We start from the raw sequence: 26,994 nt of genomic DNA on the forward strand, positions 1-26,994 counted from the left end.
AAATAAGCTTAATTAAAACTCTTTGAGACAGAGCATACAATATCTCCAGCACACAAGAAAGATGTAATGAAGAACTAAAATACTTAAAACAAATCCTCCAACAGAATCGATATGAAACAAGAAACATCAAGAGAATCCTTAAAATGCCTCCAGCTAACAACACAATAAAACAGGATTACAAAAACGCAATCTCGCTTCCTTATATCAAAAATTTTACAGATAAGCTAGCCAAATTAATGAACAAACACAACATAAAAGTAGCCTTCCTTCCTATGGAAAAAACCTCAAGATTCCTACATCCACCAAAACCACCTCATCATCCTCTTAAAAAACCAGGAGTCTACAAAATCCATTGCTCTTGCTGATTTGCTTCGTAGGACAGACAGGAAGATCTGGAGAAATACGCATGGCTGAACACCAAAAAGACGCACAATACAAAAGAGAACGAAAAACGGGTCTTGCTTTCCATACCACTTCCACTGGACACGATGTACTCTGGCAAAACACAACGATGTCATACATAGAAAACAACAGTTATATAAGAAAATTTAAAGAAGCTGCTAATATGCTGAAAAACCCAACCCAATGCAAAAAAAATCAAGGTTTAATTCTCCATCAAGTGTGGTCATCTCTAATAAAAAATCTACCTCAATCTGAGCTCGGACTGTATGAAAGAGAAGAAGAACACGTGACGTCGTCCAGTATTGTTCAACGTCAATAACGATATATATCTGCATTCTGTTGTTTGATTTTATGAATAGCCAGACGGTTATGATTTGTATTTATTAATTCTCTTGTTTAAACTTTAAGTTATACTATTTACCCCCTGAAGATGTAAATCCTACGATTTACGAAACTTGTCGGGAACTATTATTTCAGTATTTTATACAACTGAATAATAAAAAATGTGGTGTAATCACCGTAATATATCTTTTGAGGTATGCGTGTATTTGTTTATTTTCATCGCAATTCTATTCACAAAACTTTGAAAACCTATTTCCCAGTTTACAACCATGGATCGACTAATAGTTCGATACACCCGAAACTCTACTCTACAGATTAAATTTCATGTTTTTACAAAACATTTAAGGCATCCAGTGATGAAATGATTGCCTCTGTATCGAAGATCAAAATCTCTGCTCCCCTGAAGACTTTTACAAACACCCATTTCATTGTTGTCATCGAACTCAATCCCACAACCTGCTGGTTTCAGAGTTGTGATGCCATCCATTCACGAGCTTGGGCTGGAATTTATGTAAGTGACTGCTTATTATTTCACTAACTTGGTGTCTCATTTGATAAAGATCACTGTTTGTATTTAACCCAGCGCTGGTGAGGTGGGAAAATGTAACAAAAGTGGTAAGATGGAGGGTCCCACAGACCCATCCAAATAATGTAGTGTATTATAGAAATCCATAACATTTTAATCAACATTAGATTACATATTGTTTAAGTTTTTTCCTGACAGTCTTGTTTGTACCAGACTCATGGTTACTGACTAATTCTAAATCAATTTCACTATCATTATCTCCGCTAAATGGCTCATCGTCTTTCAAAGCGTCATCTATAAGTTGACGTAACCTCTGTACTTCCTGCTCGTAACTCATCTGGTAAAAAAAAAAAAAAAAAGATATTATTCTCAAAATACCCTCTAAATATTTACGAAAACGTATTTGCTTATAGTTGGTATGTAAAAATATAGAAGACACAGCAGTAACGATAATATTTTAGTAGAATATACATGAAAACAACTTACATTTCTGAAATAAATATAGTCACACTTTTGGTAAGGTGGAGTCTGGTGGACCACAGCACACTTTACACCTCTTTACACTAAACTTACGCTGTCGTCTATGGCCTCGAGTAGCTGGTTACGGGGAAGTTATACTGCGGCGTGACTCACTGCCGGTGTTGTTAAAAAAGTTATAGTCAATTTAAAATCTTTGGGGTCTGTGACACCCCACCTTACTAACGCCTGGTTAAGAAATGACAGGGGATTTTAATCCTAAGTAAGTCATAGATGTTTGTAAAAGTCTGTTTTTGGAAAATGTATGTATTTGCAAGCGTATAAGACGCACTTTTTTTCTTTGAAAATAGGTCTTAAAAACAAAGTGCGTCTTATACGCCGAACACAGCTTTTTTATTACTTTCATTTCTGGAAATTTTCTCTCTTCCAAGTTACGCGATTTCTTTCTTGCTTCCTTGTGGTGTGTGAGCGCATTTCAGTTACGTTGAATTCAGTGGATGCGCATGTGCTGTCATCGACGATCACATCTGTGTTCCCGTTCGTTCAAACTTTCCAATTGTTGTCGGGGTTGTTGTGAACGGTGATAAATTTCTGCCGTTAAATTTTCTCTAAATTTCTTGGCAAATTATTGCTAAAAAACGTCGGCATTGCTACAAAATTGAAGAGGCCTTGCATTTCGCAAGTTGGTGAGTGGGTCAAAGCTTCATGGGATGCTGTGAAAACTGAGACAGTGGTTAAATCATTTAAGAAGTGCACTGGATGGTACAGAGAACAGTTTGTTGTATGAAGACTCAGATTCTGATTTAGAAGAGGTTTCAAAGTGTCTCTTCATTTAGCTCTGGAGATGAATTTCTGGATTTAGACGAAGAAGATTAAAAGGTGGGCACCCTTTCCTAGTTAGATTAGATATTTGTTGAATTAGACCTAATTATTACTTTATATTTGAAATACTGTAAATTCATTATAATATTCAGCGATAAAGTTTTTTTTTCCTAACGATGTGTACAAAAAAGGAGTGCGTCTTATAGGCCGGTTAATACGGTAGCTTCCGGGAGATAAATAAGGATTAAAAATACATAGTGTACTTGTTAAAAATGTTCTACTCCTATATTGTTAGATATTTAATATGTCCTTCCTTACTTCAAAAATTTCATAAATTTAATTATTAAAAAAATTCTCTTTATTTTTTTACTTAGGAAGCATGTATAGAAATGTTATTTAAACCTGACCACCTCGGAAAGTGGAACGATGCAGTCTGCAATGACAAGAAGGCTTTCATTTGTCAACGGAACAAAGGTAAATAATGAATGGATATTATAAAAATGAACGATCATTTAATAGGACACTTGCCATATGATATCAGTGTCAACAATGTTGTCTTTTGATTGAAAACGAATGTGGCTGAGTTCTCACTACACAAAAAAATAATGTCTTCAGCGTATTTTTTTTTGACAAAGTTTATTATCCTATTCACATATACAGAATATTTACAAATATATAATTGAAGTGTTATAATTACATTTTTGTTCACTACAAATATTCAGTACAGAATGTTAAGTAAATATATTACTTAAATGTGTATAAATAATAATACTATTAACTTATTTTACACTTTTTTACGTATATATTTACAATCATTCGTTTAAGATGTTGAGAGAGAGAGAGTTTTCATGTTAACCGTATTGTATATAAATTGCATATAAATTTTATATAAATATACACGTAATTCTTTACTGCATTTCGTCATTTACATTTATATTTCAATCTGTAGTTCATTTTAATTCACAAATTATATTTACATTTCTCTTGTTATAAGTAGGGAATGCTGAATAGAGTCATTTCACTTTTTAAGATTACAATTTTATTTATTTTTTTTTAATCAATAATATTTTTTTCGATTTCAATTTACAGTTTATTTTGATTTACAATTTACGTTGTCAGTTTCTTTTCTGTTAATATGCAGTAGGAATGTTGAATGCCTTTATTTCAATTTTTCACAATACTATTTTTAAATCGGTAATAATACTTGGTTTTTTTGTTTATATAATAATATTTTTACCTTTATAGTAAAGTAATACTTTATTACCTATCAAATTTAGGAAACAGTGCTACAATATCTCACGTGTGGTTCAGTTCATATTCCAATTCATATCATACTTTGCACTGTAGGCTATTCATTAGTAGAAACATTCATATAATATTATTATAACTATCACAGTAATAGTCTTAAATTATAGTTCCCAGTTTCATAGGGTAATTAACATGATTAGCTTTTTTTTTCAGTTTTTGTGTTTATGTGTGTATATACTGTATATGTATATATATCATCAATTCTGAAAAACGTACCTTTTTTATGTATACATACACTTTTTTAATACTATTTATATATTATTTTTGGAAGTTACAGAATAAACTATATGATACGGTGCAACATTCATTTTTAGATATATAGAGTTATAAAGAATACTAGTTGATGCCGACTAAGTCAGGTAATAGGATATGCACAAAGAGAGTGAAGTATATGTAACAAGGAATCAGATTGAAGTAGGAGTGAATTATCTTTAAGGGTTAAATAGAGGATATCGGTTAAGGTGTTGTGAACCGGAAGTTAATTGTAGTGATTGGATAATGAGGATTAATTGATTAATCCGTGCGAATCCCACCTACTTCGATGCTAGTGTTAGCTTTCATGAAGCGAGTGGGATTGGTACTTTTTCATGGATGGAATGTAGGCGTTCGATGCTGCTGATTTTTGAAGTGTATATACTGTAGGTGTGAATGCCATATTAATAATGTTGGTATAGCTCCCACAGCTCGTGTTTCAATTATCTATTATTTTCTATGTGTTTTAAATTTTATGGTAGGTTTTTGAATAGCGTGGGAATGAGAAGTGATCTCACTGCAAAACCGTATGTGTTGTTGAAGGGTCTAGGGATGTAAAAGGTGTGGTGGATCGTGTTATCCGATAGGTATCTCTGTTGTTATGATATGTGTTGTTGAAGTAATTCCTTAGTAAAATTATGTAGTGATTCAGATTTTTTATGCTCAGGATTTTGTGCATGATTATATAGGGTTCGGTTATTGGCTGCTGCATATGAGACCTCCAAATCACTGTTGAAATAATTTTCCTATATAATATTTCTAATTTCGTCAGATGACTGTTTGATGTGTTTGCTTAGACTATTATACTGTACCTGAGTAGCGATTCGCAAATACCGTGATGTAGGAGTTTTTGTTTTACGTTATATGGAATCATGTCTTTTGCTTGAAAAGGTTTTGCTCCAGTGATGCAGTGTTTAGTATGTAGGTAATGTTTTGTCCATGCAATTACAATCTAAGTAAACGCCAAGGTATTTTGCATGTGTTACAGGTGTGATTTCGGGACATTGGCAGCTGCTTTCGTTGTTAATGCAGCGGTATGTGTGACAGTACAGCGACAGTGGTGCGGGGCTCATGATTCTCGGATTATGTATAATTAACATCTGCCTTTTGGTGCTATTTATTATAATTGAGTTTTAGTAGAAGCAAGTTGTGATTTCGTTTAGGTCTTGTTGTGCTTTGGAAAGAGCGGTGATGATGTCTGTGTGGACTGCTTGTAGCGCGATGTTTTCTGCGTATTGTTATACCTGACTTCGTGTGGCCAGGTTGTGAACGTTGTAAAATGTATAAGTTGGACAGGAAAGGTGATAATATGGCTTTGTGGGATCCCCTGTTTTATCTGTATAGCCCGGTTGTAATTCGTGCCTATTTTTTTACTTGTGTCCTATTTGAGAGATAGTTCCTAAACTAGGTATGCAGTGTTCCTCTTATTCCGACTGAATGTAGTTTAGTCAGCAAGTATGTCATGTTCAAGTGTATCAAAAGTTTTAATTAAGTCAAAAAGTATAAAGACAGCGAACTTGTTTTTACCAAGATCAATGTTTATGGTGTCGGCAATATCTTCTAATAAGGTGATGGAGCTTTTTGTTTTCTGGAACCCGTATTGGTTTTATGAGATAATGTTGTAATTTTGTAAATAGTTCTGTAGTCTAGAGTGTGTTATTTTTTCAAGAATTTTGGAGATGACTGGTAAGTTAGCTGTATGTCCGTAGTTCTGTGTATCATTTCTTTTTCCCTAATAATTTGGTGCAATAATCGCAATTGTTAGTTGTTTGTGGAATGATATCAGTATCGAATATTATGTTCACGAGTCTCAGAAATATAGGATTTATTTGTTCAATGTGTGTTGAAAAGTCTGTGAGTCTTATTTTGTCTATTCCTGGAGTGATCTATGGGCATACCTGTAAGAGTGCTTCCTTCAGTTCCTGTTTTGTTACGGGTGTAAAAGACATAGTTTGCTGCTGAATTTGTGTTGGTAATTTTTTTTGGTAGATTATCTTTTTTGAGTTGTGTGATATTGTTTGTGAAGGAATAGTTGGATAAGTCTGCTAGTTTCTCTTGGTTCATATCCTAACCGAAGCATTTTTGCGATAAAATCTTTTTCTGAGGTCGTCGTTTTTCGAGTTAGTGATTCGTTAAGTTTATTTAAATACAATTCTATGTAACCTCAACAATTGCGGGGCCAATATCCATAACGCAAAAATCATATCCCGTAAAACTCTGCTACTGCTGATACCACGATCGTTACTATTACTACTACTACTACTATTATTATTATTATTATTACGAGTACTACTACTACTATAATAATAATAATAATAATAATAATAATAATAATAATAACAAGTTTTGAATAATAATAATAATAATAATAATAACAACAAGTTTTGAATAATAATAATTTTATTATCATACAAAGTATTTACATACGAGTATATATACATGTAAAATATTTTTGCATTTTCTGTTCAGTACACAGTGTAGAGTACATTATTTTTTTAATATAAATGTAGATAGGTTTTCCATACCAATATCATAATTTATTATTATACACTATATTTACATATAGGTCCGTGCGGTTAGCCTAGTGGCTGCGCTCTTCGCAACTATATGCCTGGGGAAGGAGTGTCCTGGGTTCAATTCCTGTCGGTGAATGAGGACTTGAAGGATCTTCCTCAGACATAGCTAAGTTAGCTGGTCTTAGGTGTGGACAGTATGGTTTTTCCCCAGTTTATCCTGGGGTTTTTCATCCCGCAAAGTAGGCAAACCATGCTTGAGAACTCAACAATACAGAGCATAGTTATGCTATGTTAACAACCCGTAGGGCTGACCACCTTATCCTGTGAACGGTTTAAGGTTCGATGATTAATAAACCCTCGCCACTGCAAGGTAAAAGAGGGTAAAAGGAAAACGATATGAGATTTATGTATACAAAATTAGAGTGTACATTCATTTTTTTTTGATAGATAATATGATGTATTTGAGTCCATGAAAGTTTGATAATTAATAATAACAATAATACATATTATTGCCAATAAAACATTTTAATGTCCACACGTGCATATTATTTACAATGTATATATATATATATATGGACATAGATTACATGCATAATAGGATAATCTGATGTAAGGAACGGAAATTATGTACCAAAATGAGTTAGATGCTAAATAATCTCGTAAAAAAGGATAATGAGATGGAGTAATCTACTAACTTCGAAGCCAGCGTTAGCTTTTCTGAAGCCAGGGATTAGCGATTAACTAAACTTATTCTTTTTTTCTTAGCAGTTTTTGCTGTAGTTACTATGTTTTATGTGAAATTTATGGCAACTGCTGCAGTACTGAGTGTGCTGTTACAATTTCCTTGCTTCGCTTTTTTAATGTTCTGCAACTGTTCAGATGTTTTACATTATGTGATAAGTTGTTAAGTACTGTGGGTATTGGATGCTCTCTCACAATGGCTCCATACAAATTGTTATAACACGTGCTTCTGTAGAGGATTATGTTTGGCCTTGTTATACGGTACGTTTCTCTGTTATTGAGGTAAGCAGTGTTGAAATAGTGTCATAGCAACAGTACGCAGTGTCTTAGATTCTTTATACTCAGAATTTTGTGTTTTGCCATTAGGATTTCGGTTATTTTCTGAATTGGAAATTCCAAAATAGTGGTATTGTAGCCTATGTTAACAACCTATGCAATATAGCCCTTTCCCTTTTTCACACAATGGTTCATAGCACTTCTTGCAGGACATGGTATGTGCATGTATTTTATATGCATACGATCTTCACGCTGACAGTCTCGGAGACCAGTCGACCATGGAAAAAAAATAAAATAAAATAAAATAAAATATATATATATATATATATATATACTGTGTAGCTCAGTGGATGTGGCGTTTGCACACCATGACGCTTGGCCGCACGAAGGAAGACTTGGTTTTGAGTCTAATCGGCGACTAGAGGAAATTTTTCTAAGCCTATTTTCGGCCGGTTCCCGAGTTAATCGATCTCTGGCACGGGCAAGCGGGTTTTTCCTCCCGGAAACTCTGGTTTTTCGTCCTGTAAACTCAAGAAAATCGACCGTAGAACCCACATTATTTCAGACATCAAATATATTGTGTTAGGGTTAGGGACCACGAGATGGCGGCACATTTGAGCCGTCTCTCTTCACTGCGTACCGCTTAATTAGTGATAGCCTTGGGCCATCTATCTCTGATTGGGTACCAGTGGAGATTGAACTGCCCACTCAGTCTCTAAAAGTTAGATAGGGCTAATGGCCTCTCCTACTCCCGTATACGGGAATAAAAAAAGGCGTTAGCTGATTTTTTTTATATATATATATATTTTAAAGAGAGAGAGAGAAAGAGAGAGAGATTATTTGGATTTATTTCACTTTTATTTTTCGCAGTTTTTAAACATTTAGTTCCGTGTTTCTTTGCAGATCCTAGTTTGTCAACCCCAGGGTACAATACCAATTTATGTGACAATCCTCAAGGTTGGAAGCCTTTAGGATCCTCTTGTTATCAAAAGTATGACCTTTCGTCACAGAAGAAAACATGGTTTCAAGCGGAGGAATTCTGTAAGACGTTTGGAGGTCATCTTTTGACTGTTCGAGATACTTTCTTCCAAGCACTGCTTATTGCCAATGAAATGTCTAACATCACTTCCCCTATGTGGATTGGACTCAGAAAAAATGCAAGTTACTGAATATTTTTAAATTTATATATATTTAAATTTAAATATATTTAAATATATAAATTATAATATAATTAAATATATTATAAGACGGTAGAATGCAAATTTAAAATATATAATCATTAAGAAAAAGTGTTGTGCTAAAAAAAAGACCAGAATGGTCCGCTTATACGCAATTATGAGAGCTATTGTTATATCGAAGCTTTTGGAAAATTCTTTATAACTTAAATCAGCGGTAATAACTCAAACACTAAATTTAATCTTTGAATAGCTGGTTACTACAAAACGTGCCATTTCTGTATAAGAGCATTCAGTAATATTTTACGTGTACTTCTACACTTTCTCTTTAGTGTCAAAGGCATTTGAATCAACTCATGGCCAATGCCTTTTACTTTCCGACATAAACGTCAGTCGGTTCAAGAAGCCTCTATCAACTTCCTCCAGCAAACCCTGCATTTACAAATTACCGAACCTTTTTGCTCACCGTAACATCTAAACTCCGATAAATATTAACTTACGCAATTGAGTATGGTGATAGCTGAGCCATTGTTAATAAGGCAACTGTAATCTTCAACAGGTACGTTAAAGCTAGCTCGCAAAACTAGATATTTAAGTAATTTTTTTCCATTGAACTAACGTACACGTTGTTCCTTATGGTTCCTTAGAAAACTAGCAAGAAACTACATTACAAACATCTTCTGAGATGGTATGTAACAGATCTTGATAAATGAAATCATAAATAAGCATCTAAATACTTTAGGTATTGCTGTTGTTTGTTCGTTGCCATTATTTTATGGCTACCCTGTTTATTAAATAATTAAATATTTTCAACCTATGATCTTATTACAAAACATTGAATACAATTTTGCCCCAAACAAATTCGATCACAGAATTAAAGAAAATGAAACTCCGGTGCGAAAAAGTGTAAAATTATTGGAATCTCTTTCCTTGAAACTACCACTCGCCGATGTTTAACTGAAAAAACTCCATATTAGCTAGGGATCATATTCAAGAATTTTATAAAACCCAGCACTTTCTACTCTTCCAAGCTTACTCTCTACTCGTAACACCACTTACGTTTTTTTTTACGTTTTCCTACAAATAAAAGATTAATATCCGGTATAACACATAAAAGGGATGATCCTCAAGCTGTTTTCACCATCTCCATTGCTTGCGATGACCTTTTCAAATTAATGGAATGATGCTCCATTACCGAAACACGTTTTCGACAGTAACATCCTCATTTTCTTCGATAAAATTCATCGTTTACATAAAATTTAGAACAAAACCTCGTGCGAAGAATTCGCGACTAGCCTAACGTGTTACATTTCCTTGAACTTCGCGCAGAAGATTGTCGGACATTATTAATTTCCTCATTCAGTCGTTTTGTATTTTTCCCGCTTAAAAATACAATTGATGTTCATAAACTTTTGATTTCACTTCTTACTCGAACTTTCTATTAGAGAATCCTTCTGGTATTTCTTTTAAATTCACACTGAAGTATCATCGTGGATTTTGTCGATTAAACTTCAGTACACCGAAGAAAGAGTTATTATTTTCATCCAGAAGCGATCCAGAATCAGATTTTTGGTCAGAATGTAAAGCAAAATATATCAATTCAAACTTTTCGAATTCTTCTTCGTTTTCCTTCCTCATGCCAACAGAAATAGATGTTTTGGTAAATTTATCGATTATTTCCCTGTGTATGAAGAGTACCAAATAAATGAAAAATTCTCGGTATCATTTACATAACAGACTACTCTGCGTTAGAGAAAAAGTTATAATTAATGAAACTGAAAGGGAGACTTCAATATTCTTCAGATTTATGATATAAAATGCAAGACTGTATTCAACATATTCACATCACAGCTAACAAAGCTTGATGCCTAAGAAGTTGTTTACATAAAAATTCTAGAATTTTTTGTAAACAATAAAAGCTAGAATTTCTACTTTTGAAGTAACGAGTGTACCAAGTGAAAGTAGTCGACCTCTCCTTTTTACATTTCATTTACTGATTCCGGACAAAATAAAATACTCTTCAATTCCATAGACTTTATTTAGATCAGTTAACAAGTCGGTTCTGCCTTCCATCCCCACATCGTTCAACGAATTCTTTTCAGATCTGCTACGTTGATGTGAGTAAAATACAGCAAGAATTCAACTGCCACTATCTTATCCTCTTAATCTTTACTGATATTTTATACATTTATGTAAACCACACACACACACACACACACACACACACACACACACACACACACACACACACACACACACACACACACACACACACACACACACACGAGGTCTCTACTGTCTACAAAATATAATGTATTAGTGATAAGAGCCATTGGTCAGCTCGTAACATCACGGTGATGCTTAGCACAGCCTTTCCATCAATTCCAGCTTCCGTAGTAGAGTCACTTTCAAAATAAGGGGGTTCTGGCGACCTTGTCTTGTTGGAGGAAATGCCAGTAAGTTCTTTAGATAGTAAAATGACTTTCGTCCGGCTAAATACAATCACCTTGCTTGTTAGTAGCCTGAGTTTTATGTGTTTCCACTTCCTTCGCAACTTCTTAAGTGCATTGCTAATCACAGTCTTCAAGGTTATGTCATCTACACAGTCTTCAAGGGTAGGTCAGAATGATATGGCCTCCCTCGATCCTTGCTGAGTTTCTGACTCCCTAGAGGTCGCTCTTAATAATAATATTCTTTTGTCAAAGTGTATTATCCTCTGTACATATACAGAACATTGGCAAATATACAGTATAATTGAAGTATTACTATTACAATATATTTCACTACAAGTATTAAGTACAAATATTCAAATTTTAAAATCATTTTAAGTAAATATCTTATTTAAATACAAAAATAATAATACTGATAATGTTTTTACAATTTTTTCACATACATATTTACAATGATGCATTTAATGTGTTAAGAGAAGATAATTTTGCTATTAACGATATCGGTTGTGGAATAATTTTATATACATATAGATACTTTTTTCTGCATTTTATTATTTATATTTCAGTCTGCGGTTCATTTTAATTCGCAAATTATATTTACAGTTTGTTTTTTGTTATCAGTAGGGATTGCTGAATGGATTCATTTCACTTTTAACAATGCTGTTTTTTTTCTCTTCTTTTCTTTTTTTTTTGAATCAGTAATATTAATATTTTTTTTTCAATTTCAATTTTCTTTGATGTACAATTTACATTGTCAGTTTCTTTTCTGTTAACATGCAATAGGAATGCCGAATGCATTCATTCCACTTTTTCACAATGCTATTTTCAAATCGATAATAATACTTTGTTTGATGTTTTTTTGGGGGGGTGAGGGGCATTTCTTCTTCTTCCTGGAAGCTTCAGCAGATATATATATACACACACACGCACCCCTTTCAAGATGTGTATAATGCAATACATAATGGGAACGGCCACTACCCTACCATTTTCGACCTTTATTGAGGTCTCTTCAGTGGGAGCTAGACCCAGGTGAGATACCAAGTTTGAAATAATGCAAAGTCATATATAAGTACACAAAAGGTGCTTGATTTTCTTAATAAAAATCTCTAGATGAGAGAAAGATGAAGAAACTTTTTACCTTGGTTGTAAAATACGTTAAAGATATAAAGAAATTTTATTCTTGGTTTTAATCCTTTTCCCAAGTAAGCAAAACAAAGTTATGCGCGTGAAACATATTCACGCCTGAGCTACTTATATATAGAAGCTAATGACCACACATCACTTGCCTTAGTATGTTCCATAATGCTTTGCATTATTCACCTCTTTCATCGTGTATAATAAAGGTCAATAAAAGTCGAAACCGGTCTGAGTAGTGGCCCTTCCCATTATGTATTGCATTATGGGATACATACGAAGGCAAGTGATATGAAGTCATTAGCTTCTATATACAAGTAGCTCAGATGTGATTATATTTCACGCGCCAAACTTTCTTTTGATTACTTGGGAAAAGGATCCAAGTATAAAATTTCTTGGTATCTTTAACGTATTTTACACCCAAGGTAAAAAATTTCTACACACACACACACACACACACACACACACACACACACACACACATATATATATATATATATATATATATATATATATAAATGCTTTTTTCCGGTTAAAGTATAGCGGCAAGTACACACGTCCACAGGCTAGCACTAATTGCGCACAGTTTAACTTAATAATAATAATAATAATAATAATAATAATAATAATAATAATAATAATAATAATAATATACAGTGTAAGGACATCTAATCAACTCATTCCAGAGTTCGCTAGCAAAATCGTGATGGTGCAGTGGACAGACTGTATACAGAACAGAACCTGATTTGCTAATTTATCAGGAGCCACCTACCTGAACAGCTAATGAATAATTCATTTTTACAAAGTATTCTGCCAGATCATGTCTATTGGCCAGCCGAGTATAGTGATAGGTAGGTAGGCAGCTTCAGAGTTCACTAGTGGACAGAAGGATGGATGCGAATTTTCACTTATAGAAACATACGGTTTCCCTTAGAAAACAAAAAGCAAAGAAATATAATATACATTTCACATAAAATAAAACAGAACTCTCACAAAAAACTTACAGAACAACAAAAAAGCGTTCCAAAAGAACAACAAAAAACACCTTCACATTCACCTACCACCCTCTTGGTTTTAATATTAACATATATTATGTGTGCTACAGCATATAGACATTTAAACCTAACGTTGGATTTTGGGGGACGGGGGGGATTGACTCGCACCAACGATAAGTTGTAAACTTCTAATGCTAAGTATTTTTGTATATATTGCTTTTTTTTTATTCATTTTTACGATGTCCTGATATATCCTGCTCTGGAGAACAAACATGGAACTTTTTTTTTCATACGACTTCAGGCCTACATTAAGCCTGATGATGGTCTTACACTAGAAGAGGAAATTCATTTATTACCTAAAGGCATTCACGGCGGCATAATTTGAACACACCACCTGCGTATGATATGTACTGCAGTGTTTCTCAAACTTCAGATATCCGCGTACCCCCTCTTAAATTTTCATTATTACCAAGTACCCCCTTATCAAATAATAAATAAATGAAGTACATTTCATTGTAGGTGTTTATTTTATTTGAATTTATATGTTCACGTAAACAAAAAATATGATTTATTTTTAATAGAACAAAATGTGGAATCGGTTTCTCTTCATTTCCTGTCCATGAAAATTCACATTTCAAGTAATTCATATCATACTTACGAAGATTTTTCATCTTCTTCCTAGTTGGTTATCTAGAGACAGACCGTATTTTCTCGAATATAACTCGCACTTTTTTCTCAAAGTTAAAGCTAAAAACCGAGGTGCGAGATATATGCGGGGAATTTCGAACCTAAAGTTTTCAGAAAAAAAAACTGCAAGTGTTGTAACTTACCAAGAAGCTCCTACTCGCTATCACTACTTTTGGCATCGAGAACAGTTTCCTTGTGTGCATCGTCAAAGTCATCTACTCAAATAGCTTCATCTTCTTTCCCATTATTTCAAACAAAATTACCAGTAATTTACAAGACTCGAGATACGTAGATCAGCTATCAAGTGCATATGATTGGTGCGGCATTAACAAAAGATCACGAGAACCAAAAACAAATTAGCATTTCAACAGTTGAGTTGAAATGCTGATTCCCTTCAACCGAATTCCATAATATCTGAAACACATTCACTATATATTTCTTAGTTTTAATACGTTCACGACTGGGTGATGTCAAGAAAACCATATGTTTCACCGGCAACATATGGTTTTGCTTCAGTCTATACAGCAGTTTCTGTTGGAGGGGAGACGTGATTCATTAGTTAGTGCTGTTTTTATCCCAGTTGTCTCTAATTGCATATAATATAATGATTCCATGCGTTAATGATGCAGAGCCGAAAATTTCCAAGTACCTCCTGAAGACCTATCGCGTACCCCCGGGGGTACGCGTACCATCCTTCGAGAAACACTGATGTAGTGGATGAGACTGCTAGTTGAGGATGCGTTGCATCCAACAGACCGTCAATGGGAAATCCCGCTTGATATATATTTGTACAGATTCTCGTTTGTAGGATTGATAAACAAAGTGCCTTAACTTCTATTTGAAGAGCTAGAAATTAATATATTGGGATTTTGTGTTGCGTAGATTGACTGTTCAGTTGCATTTTTTTTTATTCTAAACTTTTCATGCATCTAAGTTTTCTGACGGAATTAGCGTTGTTTAGGCTTTCAGTAAATATTAAATTTATAAATTCCATAATAATATTTTATAATTAAATAGTATATATTAAATCTAATGACGGTACCTGTGTAGCCCTGTGGAAATGGCGTTTATTTCCATAATTCTAGGCTACTTGACGAAAAACCGTTATTGTTATTAGAGCTATAAAAGTCGAACTTTTCTAGCTCTTTCTTCAACCATTTCTTGAGCTAGTCTATCTTTCGCTAAGGGAAGTTGAGTTTATTTTCCTCCATACGGAATCTCAGTTTTTAAACCAGAATCTCAAAACATTGACTACAGATCTCCGATTTACAGGACAATAACACAAGGGTTAGAGTTTATTGCCGTGAGACAGCTGATGGAATCTCACGGCCATGCCTTTCCCATTATCTCCTCCCAACGCCTTGGCTTGGGCTCACTATCAATGTGAGCCCAATGGTTAATGGATGGCAGTTGGTTACCCGTCTGCCTTCTAAAGTTAGGGCTTAAGGGGTCTCGGCTACAACCTTCAAAGGTTGTAGTCGAGACTCCATAAAATACGCTAATAGATTTTTTAACATATTAATGACGATTTTATATAAAGCATATTCCTCAGCTCTTTGTGTTATTCAGTCATTCATGGAATCTCACTCAATAAGCAATTTATTTCATATTTTTGTCCGTTTCATGTATGAACAATAAAAGTACTTGCCCAAACAAATAAAAAATAAGTGATCATAAAATATCAAGCTCGAAAAAATATTTTACCGTCAAGAAAAATAAAAAAGTGAATGCAATATGCGTTCGAATTCAATCAAATATAAACACATTAATCAGTTTTATTTAATGTATTTCACGTGCTGGATAATCTGGTAAAAATACTCGTAAATCAGAGACAAACAGTAATACTACAAAACTTAATACTGATTTTGAATAGGAATCGATTATTTTGCTTCAATACCACACAATTAAAGTGCTGATGAGAAATAATCAGATGAGATAAATTTCAATTAAAAAAAAAACATTCCTGACATTTACAAATGAAACTATTAGTTTTTTGCTTCAGTAATGACACATTTCATTGCTGAACTGTGTGCATTGTGGGGTCCGTTGGTAATTAATCTGAGTGCAGTAGGTGGCGTTTTTGTTTCTTTTGAATGACCAGCAGTTGTTTTATTATTTCACTTATTTCAGAAGCGTTTCGGAAGTGGTTCGTTCAGTTATATACGTATAGGTGGTAGCTTTTGTTACCAAGAGATTTATAGAATAATGTGATTTCTGCTAAGCTGTCTGAGGAGTTTTATAATTAGCATAACATTTCTCGATGAGCAAAAAATTCGAATAATACTGTATATGGCCAACAGTAAAAAAAAATCTGTTAACAGAATAAACGAGTAATTTGTTAATTTCAGCAAAAGGAGTTGACCGTGATGAAGATATAGTAAAGGAAATAATACGAAATTCAAAAATAAATGAGAATGCAGTAATTACGAAATTACCGTAGACGAGCAAAGATTATACAAATACGGATCTTTGTCGTCTACAGTGTTAAAGTACTTAAAGCAGTCCTGAAGATACTTCAAGCGCAAACTTTGTTTGCTTACACTTGAATAAAGGATTAAACCAAGTATATAATTTTTGGTAACTTTAATTTATAGTGTTAAAGCACTATTATAGACTGCTTATTAATCTGGCCAAAGTCACATCCACCAAACACTCTAATTAACTAATTAAGCATAACCTTCGAGAGGTGGAATTTTATGAAATTCACACATAAAAATGACGCTTCAATGTAATGAATGGAAAATAACCACTTTAGTCTTAAGAGTTCTTTCATGTTGATTGATTCATTGAAATAGAACAATAATAATAGAACAATATCAAAATATTAATTTTTAGTGCATTTTCCAGCGAAATGTGATGTTATTGTTCTAATTGGATGAGCTCTGGTATAATGAACATCGTCGAAAATATCCTGTATGAAGCTTAAAAATTAAGCTTAAACTTAACTTTGAACTTAAAAATTACATAAAAGTCTAAAAACCCAAAACGTTAATGTTAAAAAGTTAATTTTTGTTAATATTATTATTATTGTTATTTTCTTTCTTTCTTTCTTTCTTTCTTTCTTTCTTTCTTTTTTTTTTTAGGATGAAGGTCTCTTTAAATGGTCATCTGGTTGGCTCGTCGCCTACACCGACTGGGATGAGAATGAACCAAGTGAAAACACGCCTGAAAAGGACTGTGCAGTTATGATGGAAGATAGTCACTGGAAGACAATCAACTGCGAAGAAACGAGGTCTTTTTACTGCGAAGTGTCACATGGTAGGCATCCTTTAGCCAATGTAATTTAGTCTGCTGCTCTCAATTTCAAATGACATTGGGATATAGAATTCTAAATATAGTTTGTCGTTTCGTATTGTCTGTTTTATATATCACTGTTAGTTTATAAAAGCATAAATAAACTTAGAATACCAACAAATTCTTTTGTCTTCTACGGACGTATGCAGTTCTTCACCGATATAGTTAATAGTGGACATAGAGAATATGGAAATTTGCCATATTCTCTATGTCACGTGAAACAAATTTCACCTAACTCACTGATAGTAAAATTGTAGGACATAATAAAAATTAAATTTTTCTTTTAATGTTTTCGGGTCTTTTTTTGTTTGTTTGTTTTGTTTGGTAAATACTAGTTTGGTAAATATTTGATAAATACTAGTTTGCTTTGTTTAGTAAAAACGATATCAATAGATAGATCAGATTGAGGAAAACAGTTTATATAATATACGAATTTTTTTTTTTTTGCTTTTTTGTGAAAGCAAGAAATTAAAAACAGAAATGTTTCATAGATTAAACGATATACTCGTAAGCAACGCGACCATGGACGGCTTACTTGAAATAATGTGGCTTGTATTGAGTTTGTAGTGTCTATTCAGTTTTAAGTAAACTGAATTAAATTTTCAAAACGTCTAAAAACCGAGAATTATGTAGAAAGCTTTGTCCTATCTCTATTGATGACAACGTAAGTGTAGAAAGCTGAAAAATGTGTAGAACTGAAAATATCATAGAGAGAGAGAGAGAGCAACAGGGGTTTCTTGTTTTTTCTTGCAAAAACTGGTTTATCATCCTGTAAAACAAGCATATACTAACCAAAGCTCCATTGCATCATAAACGGGATTCGTTAGGCATAATTCCAATCCATTTCGAAGTAAGAGTTAAAAACATTCGTCCCGATTTAACTCTAACAAACCTGATTTTCAAATAACATAACAGCACAATAGCAATGTCAGTTGCTCTAAATCGAAATAAATTTAATGTTGTCAATTGTAATGTAAATACGGTGCACGATTTGAGATTGAAGCAACGCATTATGCAACAATAGTATGAATCATGAATACAAACTGTCTAATTGATCTAATTAATTATCTCCTCCATTTATAGTTTCATGTGCCATTTCAACTTAAATATTTGTTAATATATTTCCGAGATGTTTTTTGTATAGCTGTAAAGATTATGTATGAGGGTGGTGTGAAAAGTTCTCGGCCTAACAATGAAAAAAAAACGAATTTATAATTTCAAATTTATTTTATTTTTCAACATAATCTTCATTAAGACTAATACATTTATTCCAGCGATGCTCCAGCGCCATTACCCCGTCCCTGTAGTGGTTCTCAGTAAGATCTGCAAAATACTCCTCTACAGCTTCAATCACCTTTTGATTCGAAGAAAGACGCTGACCAGGGAGGAAGAGTTTAATTTTGGGAAGAGATAGAAGTCAGAGGGAGCCAAATCTCGGGAATAGGGTGGATGTTCCAACAATTCATAGTGCAGATCCCTTAATTTGTCCATTGCCAAAACAGCTTTCTGGGCAGGTGCAATGTCCTGATGAAAGATGAGTTTTTTCCCTTCTAGAAACCGGGTTTTTTCTCACAAATGTTTTCGTCTAGGCTGGTTAAAAGATCAGAATGATATTCTACGGTTATTGTTTTACCCTTTTCAAGATAATTAATAATCAAAATGCCTTTGGCATCCCAAAAACCGATGCTATGACCATTCCTGCTGATGGAACCAACTGTGTCTTCTTTGGCGCTGAACAACCGGCTTCTGTCCACTGTGTTGATTGCTATTTGGATTCTGGTGTGTAATCGTGAATCTAGGTCTCATCCATAGTAAAAAATCGACGCACAAAATCAGTTCCATTATTGTTAAAACGCTCCAAGCATTGTTCAGAGATTTTCATGCGAATGCGTTTTTGATCTGTTGTGAACAAGCGAGGCACCCAACATGCGCAAAGTTTTCAACTGCAATTCTTCATGCAAAATGACCTACAGGTTCTTTTGAAATGCTTATAGTCTCAGTAATTTCACGTACTTGAACTAACCTGTCATCAAATAACATATCGTGCACTTGATCAATGATTTCTGGTGTTGTTACACCTTTTGGAAGTCCTTCACATGAATCATCTTCAAGGCTAGTACGACCACGTTTAAACTCAGCAGCCCATTTCCTATTTGATGAAAACGAAGAAGAGTGCCCATAAACTTTTATGAATTTTGAATGAATTTCTTTTGGCGTTAAACCTTCTTTTACAAAGAATTTTATAACCGAACGATACTCAATTTTATTCATTTTAGGGGATACAGACACCACGTTTGCTTCAGACAGCTGTATAAAACAAACTACTTGATAGAATGAATTGCAATTTCACATGGGTGCTTAGGACTGATGTGCCAACTTAGAAAAAGAAATCTTGTCGATAGTGTTGTCATCTATGGGCGAGGCTGAGAATTTTCAGATTACCCTCGTAAACATGGTGAGAATGTAGTTTCTTTTCTAAAGAGCGAAAATATTTCTTTGGCCGGAAAAAAAAAGATGTTAATTAACGTAGAATAAGGTAGAGTGAATATACTTTTTGAGGGGAGACACGACAAAAACAACAAGATAGAACTGCTTGTAAGAGAATTTAAGGGAAACCGGATTCGAACTGTGTTTATCTTTTACCCAGTTCAATGATTTGGAGGAGAATTGGATGAGGTGTCATTATTTTAAATTTCCATCTTTTTCTAGGTCTTAGATTTAGTAGTATAGTTGGAATTGGGTTCTTCTTTTCATTTTAATGTTCATATGATATTATTTCTTTGTTCCAAGATTACTTTTATAAGGGCTAAACTGTATTTTTTAACACGTTCATTGCCAATCGCGCGATGCGAGTTCTCACCAAACGGCCGATCACGCATTATCGCGTTGACGTCGCTAACTTAATAAAAAAATAAAAAAAAATTGGACACCACACGAAATTCCAATTTTCAGCTTGGCAATGAACGATATCGCGCGACACGCGATGCGAGTTCTCACCAAACGGCCGATCACGCGTTATCGCGCGGACGTCGCTAACTAAATAAAAAAATTTAAAAAAATTTGGCCACCACACGAAATTCCAATTTTCAGCTTGGCAATGAAAGTGTTAAGTATGATCTCTCCAGTGATATGGTATATTTATGTTTCGTTCTACGTAGATTGCCATGTCACCACGTGTTTTTCGCAACCATTTAAGAATAGTGCTGGTTAGTCGTCAATAGGGTTGTTCACAATGGGAAAAACAAAGTATCTTTCGGAGTTCGATAAAGAATTTCTGGTGGATGTGCGTCTGGCTGGAGCCACGATTTTGAGACCAGCAGAGCTGATTGGTTCCTCAAAATGTGAGCTACATCGGTTGTTTAATCAGTAGAAAATTTGCCACATTACTTTTCTGCGATGTGTAACTGTGGTCCTAGGACAGTCTGCATGAAAGAGATCGCTGTCGTCTGAAAAGGGTTGCAAGGACAAACGGAACTTCCTGTGTGCAGCAAATGACCGAAGCCTTTATTGTAAGCTGTTCCTCACACATTTCTCACCGAACTGCTCACACGAAATTGAATAGGACAGTCCCATGCCTATACGGAAATCACTGATTTCTGTTAAGAACCAGAAATTTTGTCTGCAGTGGTGTACGGAAAACCGTTACTAGACGCTGGAAGACTGGAAAAAAGCCATGTAGTGCGGCGGGTTAACTGTATACCTTGTTCTGTAACGATGATAAGCAGAGAGTTTGGCGCCAACCCATGAAACAATGAACCCAGCTTGCTTTGTAAACAAAATTCAAGGTTCTGGAGTTGGTGTTATGGTGTAAAGCATATTCTGTTGGTATGAATCGTTTCTCTGATATTGTTGGAAGGTGGGGTATCCTCCAAGTAATATCTGAACATTGTTGCCCATCAACTCCATCCTGCAATGCTGATTTTCTGTCCAGCTGATGCGATTGTTTCATAGATGATAATGCTATTGTTCATGTCAGAGAGCATGAGAGTGGATTACACCATCGTCACTGGCCACCATAAAACCTAGATCTGAATCCCATTGAGAATGTTAGAAAAACAGACTCGGGAGAAAAGTCCTCTTTTGTCAAAATTTGAGCCAATTAAAGGAATGCCTAGTGAACGCCTGGTATGTTGTAGCATAAGTGAAATCCAGCACATTGCGGAATCTGTGCCAAACCGCATATGTGCTGTAATTCGAGATAAAGAAGGTCCACCACGGTATTAAATAAACGTTTCTAATTCAGTGGTCGGTATGCGTATTTTAGTACAGTATTCTGCGTAAAGTGCTGAAAATTTGATATTTAATTACAGTCGTCATGGGATATCATCAAGATAATATACCTCTCTTCTTTGCTGGAAGAAAATTGTCATATCTAATGATTCATAAATCTCCAAACAAATATTGCTGCCATTTTCCCCCGAAGACTTTCCTTTTCTCCTGTCTCTCTGTAAACTTCAAATTCCAAATCTGCCCAGAAATAGAATGCTATTCGCGGTTTGGTTTCTATATTACTCTTTTACACAGCCTTATTTCAGTTGCTATCTCACTGATAGTCTTTTGCGCATATCTCTTGCTATGGCTTTTCTATCACTAAAATACCAAGAACATTAGTTTGCTTTAGCATTCATTCAGAGTCCAACTGTACATCCATGGAACCTGCTTCTACTTCCTTCTTTAATCAATCATTTAGTGTCCCTCAACAAGTGTACTCTAGCGACGAAATTCTGCAGTTAGGCAAAAGAAAATATCAATAGTTTTCTTCACTCTCATTACCTATCTAAATGCAGTACTAATTGCTAGCAATTATATAGTCATTTGTTGTCGGAGAGATAAATAAAAAATAAGTATTATAACCGAAGTATTATTTCTTAGACACATTTATTAGCTTAAATAAAGTTTAACTTATTTTCCCAAACTTTGGAAAATTCTTCACTGTTTGTTATCACGATTGCATACTTATTTACAAGATGAAAACACCATAATTATTCGGGAGAGAAAATGCTGCTATCCTCAGTATAATACCATCTAATTTATTAATTATTATTATTATTATTATTATTATTATTATTATTATTATTATTATTATTATTATTATTATTATTATTATTATTATGTGACACCTCTAGGGAGTCCAAGGACTTATTGCGTGAGGGATCTCTATTTTATTTCGCTAAATACAGTACATCTCATCCTCTCCACTAGTACTTAATTCTCCTACTAAGAAACTACTACCATCCATGCCATCTACCTTCCATCATCACCATCACAATAGTATTTTTGTCTGTAAATTGCGTATGTTCTGAAGTGCAATTTATCTGTACGTGTGATGAAACCCCTGCACCTTCGTAATGAGATCTTCTAACAGTCCTTCAATTGAAAAAGCCTAGCCCATATAAGGACTCCCCTCGTCACGACGAGAATCGAACCCAGATCTTTTCCAATCGAATGGTGTCATCTTCACTTTAAAAAATAGTGCTCTTATCTTAGAGAACTTTTCCTAACGTCAGTTATTCGAATCAAGCCCAAGTCCTTTCCAACGAAAGAAAGTATTTGCATTATTCTTTCTAGTGCGCGCGCATCGCTGCCTTGATTACTCTTAGAATGCATCAGATAAAAGTACGAAGTAGATCACGTTTGTAATAGTGTTGGTACAAACCTGCAGTATTGCTGTAGACTGTTAAAGAAAGGTGCTTCTGACGTAGATATAACTTGAAAAGTGTTAATAAATAGGATTAATATTAATAGGATTAATAATTTGGTAAAATAATTGCAGAAATTGCACTTTTAATATATACTGTGAATTGTAAAAAAATGATAGCATATCCGTTAATTAACTACATTTAACTCCGTTTGTTTATAATGGGTTTGCTTCTACTCGCTATTGCACGACTCTGCTCAACAAACGGGATAAGCTTGCTGATAGCAATGGTCAGCATTCACTTTTTTCCTAAGTGATCTCGAAAAATCAAAGTGTCTATGCAGCAGTAGTCATTAACGAATGTAGTGCTCATTTTCTTTGCTCTTCGTTGTCCTGCTACTTTTCTTTTTCTCCCTGTAGACATTCCAGCAACCCTACCGCCAGAAGAAGGTACCATATGTCCATATGATGATAGCTGGTATGATTTTGGCGGAAGATACTGCTATTTCTTCGAAGACCAGAATACTCTCACTTGGATTGCAGCCAGCATGAACTGTTCTCAGCGAGGTAAGTGAAGTATTTCTTCGGTTTTCCAGATGCTAGCAAAGCTTACATTATTATGATGGTCAGCATTCACTTCTTTCCAAAGTGATCTCGAAAAATCAAAGTGTCTATGCAGCAGAATTCATTAACGAATGTAGTGCTTATTTTCCTTGCTCTTCATTGTCCTGCTTCTTTTCTTTTTCTCCCTGTAGACATCCCAGCAACCCTTCCGTGCGTGCGTGCGTGTGTGGGAGAGAGACAGATACGAATATCAAGCTACATTACTAATATTTTCGTAACTTACGAAAGGCGCTAGGATTTATTTTATTTAATTAAAGAAGAAAGAAGTGCGAAGTTCGTTGGATTGAACGACATTTCTCAGATCACTGTGAGTTAATGATTTAAACACCAACCTCATCTTGTTATACCAGAATTTAATTTAAATCGTGTGTGTTTGTGTATAAAAATAAATTTAACTGACTAGAACCCGATTTTTTTTTTTTTTTTTTTTGTACGGTTATGAAGTTCTCTTGTGGGATCACTTTCTAGCCTAGAATACGTATTGGAACCTAATAAGTTTAACTGACTAGGACCCTTTTTTCGGGTTCTCGTCAGTTAAATTTATATTTATTTTTATAAATGTATACATCTCGAGTAAATCCTAATTTCAATAATATATATACACGACTACATACATTAATTTATATTGATATATAAACATATTTCACAAATCTCTGATGAAATATAAATGCGTAAAGATTAGCTCTTTCTGATAAGTCCAGTCCACTCTCTCAAGAGAAACAAACATCACTTGGAAACGTTTATAAAATACAGTTTCCAGAAAAGAAAAATTCGGTATCTCATAATACCGAATTTTTGAAAAAATTCGGTATTATGAGATACCGAATTTTTGAAAAAAAATTCGCATATAAATGCGATTTTTTTTTTCAATGAAATTGTTGATGGATGCTTTGAAGTTGCTTATCTGCTCAAACACTTGATGCCCTGGTTGGTCGAGACGACAGTACTTCTACTAGCCAATGTTAAGCGGGTTTTAACCCCACTGTGAGCGTGGAGTATTTCTGAATATATATTTGGTGGTAGATGAATTTAATTTCTGAGTGAGACTACCTGAAGACTCCAAGCCTGGTTATTAGAGACCTGAAGTGTCTTGAAACAATTTCATGTTTAGGCTCTAATGCAGAGGTCTTCAACGCATGGCCCACGGCCCACCTGTGGCCCGTAGAGCTCTTTGCCGTGGCCCGCCGGCCATTTTGAAAAAATAACTACTCAACATTAAAACGCGATTAAATAAAAAAGAATTTCAATGAAGCCCGCGGTCCAATAAGCTCTACTGTGGTATTTAGAATTGTAAGATGCTTACCAGATTCACAAGGAATGCTGTACATTTGATACTTTACATAAAATCCTATAAAAATAAATATTAAACAGACATGCTTCTTCAGCCATCTACCAGCGCAAAGCAGTATTTAAGTACTAGTACTAACGTCGCAGGTAAATGGCTGAAGCAGTATTTCCTTCGAGTGCGCTGTCTAGTGCCTTCCAGATACATCTCGAAGGTTATCGATATCATATAAATACAAGAGGATCTTATCCACCGTCAGTCAGTCATTCGTGAACAGTGTGATATTCGTGTATAAGCTCACGCAGGTTCGTCGTGTCAGCCATTGCCTATTGTGATTTTATATTGCCAGACTTCTTTCATTAGTGTGAGACATATTCAGTAGATAATAACCATTTTGGATCAATATTTGGGTTCACCTTCCATCACTATGGCGTCTACGAGTAAAACGCGTAAATAAAGTGATTCTTGTCGGGTTTTTAATAAAAAGTGGACCAATTTGTACTTTTTTGTGCCGATCGATGATACGCCACTGTGTTTAATTTATCGTGAGTCAGTGTCAGTATCAAAAGATTACAATATAAAACGACACTATGAGACAAAGCATGCGTCCACTTTCGATCACTTTCAAGGGCGGCTTCGTGTGGACAAAGTGAACCGTCGCCAAATTGATTTAAAATGCCAGCAGGGAACGTTTAACAGGCAGAGGGAAGAGCGAAGCGTGCGTCAAAGTAAGTTATGTAATAGCTGAAAATATTGCTGAAAAATCAAAAGCCTTCTTGAACGGCCAGTTTATGAAAGAGTGTCTCTCGCTGCTGGGGATATTCTGTCCAAATAATAAGGAAGTGTTTAATTAAAAAACCGAGTTTGTCTGGGTAACTGTAGCACGACGTGTCAAAGAACTTGCCAATGACATTGAAGGAACTTTATAGAAACGGTCGTCCGAATTTATGCCATATTCACTTGCTTTAGATGAGAGCACAGATGTGAAAGAGTAGAGCACAACTGGCTATCTTTGCCTTGGCATTAATCAACAATTCAATGTGACAGAAGAACTGTTAGCGTTTGTACCTATGAAGGGAATGACGAAAGGTATACTGATATTCTTGAAGCTGCCAAGAAAACGCTCCAGCGTTTCGACTTCAGCTTAAGCAACCTCGAGAGTGTGGTAACTTATGGTGCTCCTACTATGGTGGGAAAGAACGAAGGGTTTGTTGTGCTACTACAGAAAGAACAGTAACTAGAAGGAAAGGATTTCGTCCATTACCACTGTTTAATCCACCAGGAGAATTTGTGCGCGAAAACTATTGGAATTGAGAATGTCACGAAAGTTATTGTGACTGTCGTCAACATTATTAGGGCAAGAAGATTGAATCATCGTCAACTCCAAGAGTTTTTGACTCAAGAGTTGATTATAATGATGTGCGTTGCTTGAGCAGTGGAAGGTTCTTAAAAGAGTCTTTCACTTAAGGAGCGAAATACAGCCGTTCATGCAAATCAAGGGAAATGCGATTGCGGAATTTAACTATCCGAAGTTGATGACAGACTTTGCCTTTGTGACCGACACAAAGTTCAAACATCTCGTTGCATATGAATGACCTAAATAGGCGAATACAATCCAAAGATCAACTGGTGCGCACTCTGTTTGATCACATCAAAGCTTTTGTGGCCAAGCTCAAACTTTGGGGCGGGGGGGGCACAACTCGCAAAAAAAAGTCTTAACTCATTTTCAGCTTCTCGCTGAGTCCAACTGTCAGTCTCTTGATGAATACGCTACAAAATTAGTACAGTGTTGCGAAATTAGTTCGAAGAGAGATTTCGTGATTTTCGTAACCAATAGTCTTCTTTAAATTGATTTTCAGTGCCATTCAGTTTCAATGCTGCCGAAATACCACTCTCAGTACAAATGCAGCTGCTTGAACTCCAAAACAACTCTTCTTTGAGAGAAAAATTATTCAATGTGCCCTTGCTTACATTTTACAAAGACTACATTTCTGAGGACGCATTCCCTAAACTTCTCCAGCATGCTATGAAGATGTGCGCTTTTTTAGGA

General features: G+C 34.8%; 1 protein-coding gene across 1 annotated transcript in view; it reads left to right on the top strand.

The window, feature by feature from the left end:
• The window catches only part of LOC150110339 (macrophage mannose receptor 1-like), a 161,065-nt gene that overhangs the window by 115,188 nt on the left and 18,883 nt on the right, over positions 1 to 26,994 (top strand). Inside the window, exons 18-21 of the mRNA XM_090393039.1 lie at positions 2,944 to 3,043; positions 8,566 to 8,819; positions 17,187 to 17,361; positions 23,456 to 23,602. Coding sequence (XP_090249165.1) covers positions 2,944 to 3,043; positions 8,566 to 8,819; positions 17,187 to 17,361; positions 23,456 to 23,602 — 676 coding nt within the window. The remainder of the gene's footprint in view (positions 1 to 2,943; positions 3,044 to 8,565; positions 8,820 to 17,186; positions 17,362 to 23,455; positions 23,603 to 26,994) is intronic.

The sequence above is a fragment of the Typopeltis vanoorti genome, chromosome 1 (assembly GCF_054136105.1).
Source record: "Typopeltis vanoorti isolate ZY-2024b chromosome 1, IOZ_Tvanoo_1.0, whole genome shotgun sequence".
Taxonomy (NCBI): domain Eukaryota; kingdom Metazoa; phylum Arthropoda; class Arachnida; order Uropygi; family Thelyphonidae; genus Typopeltis; species Typopeltis vanoorti.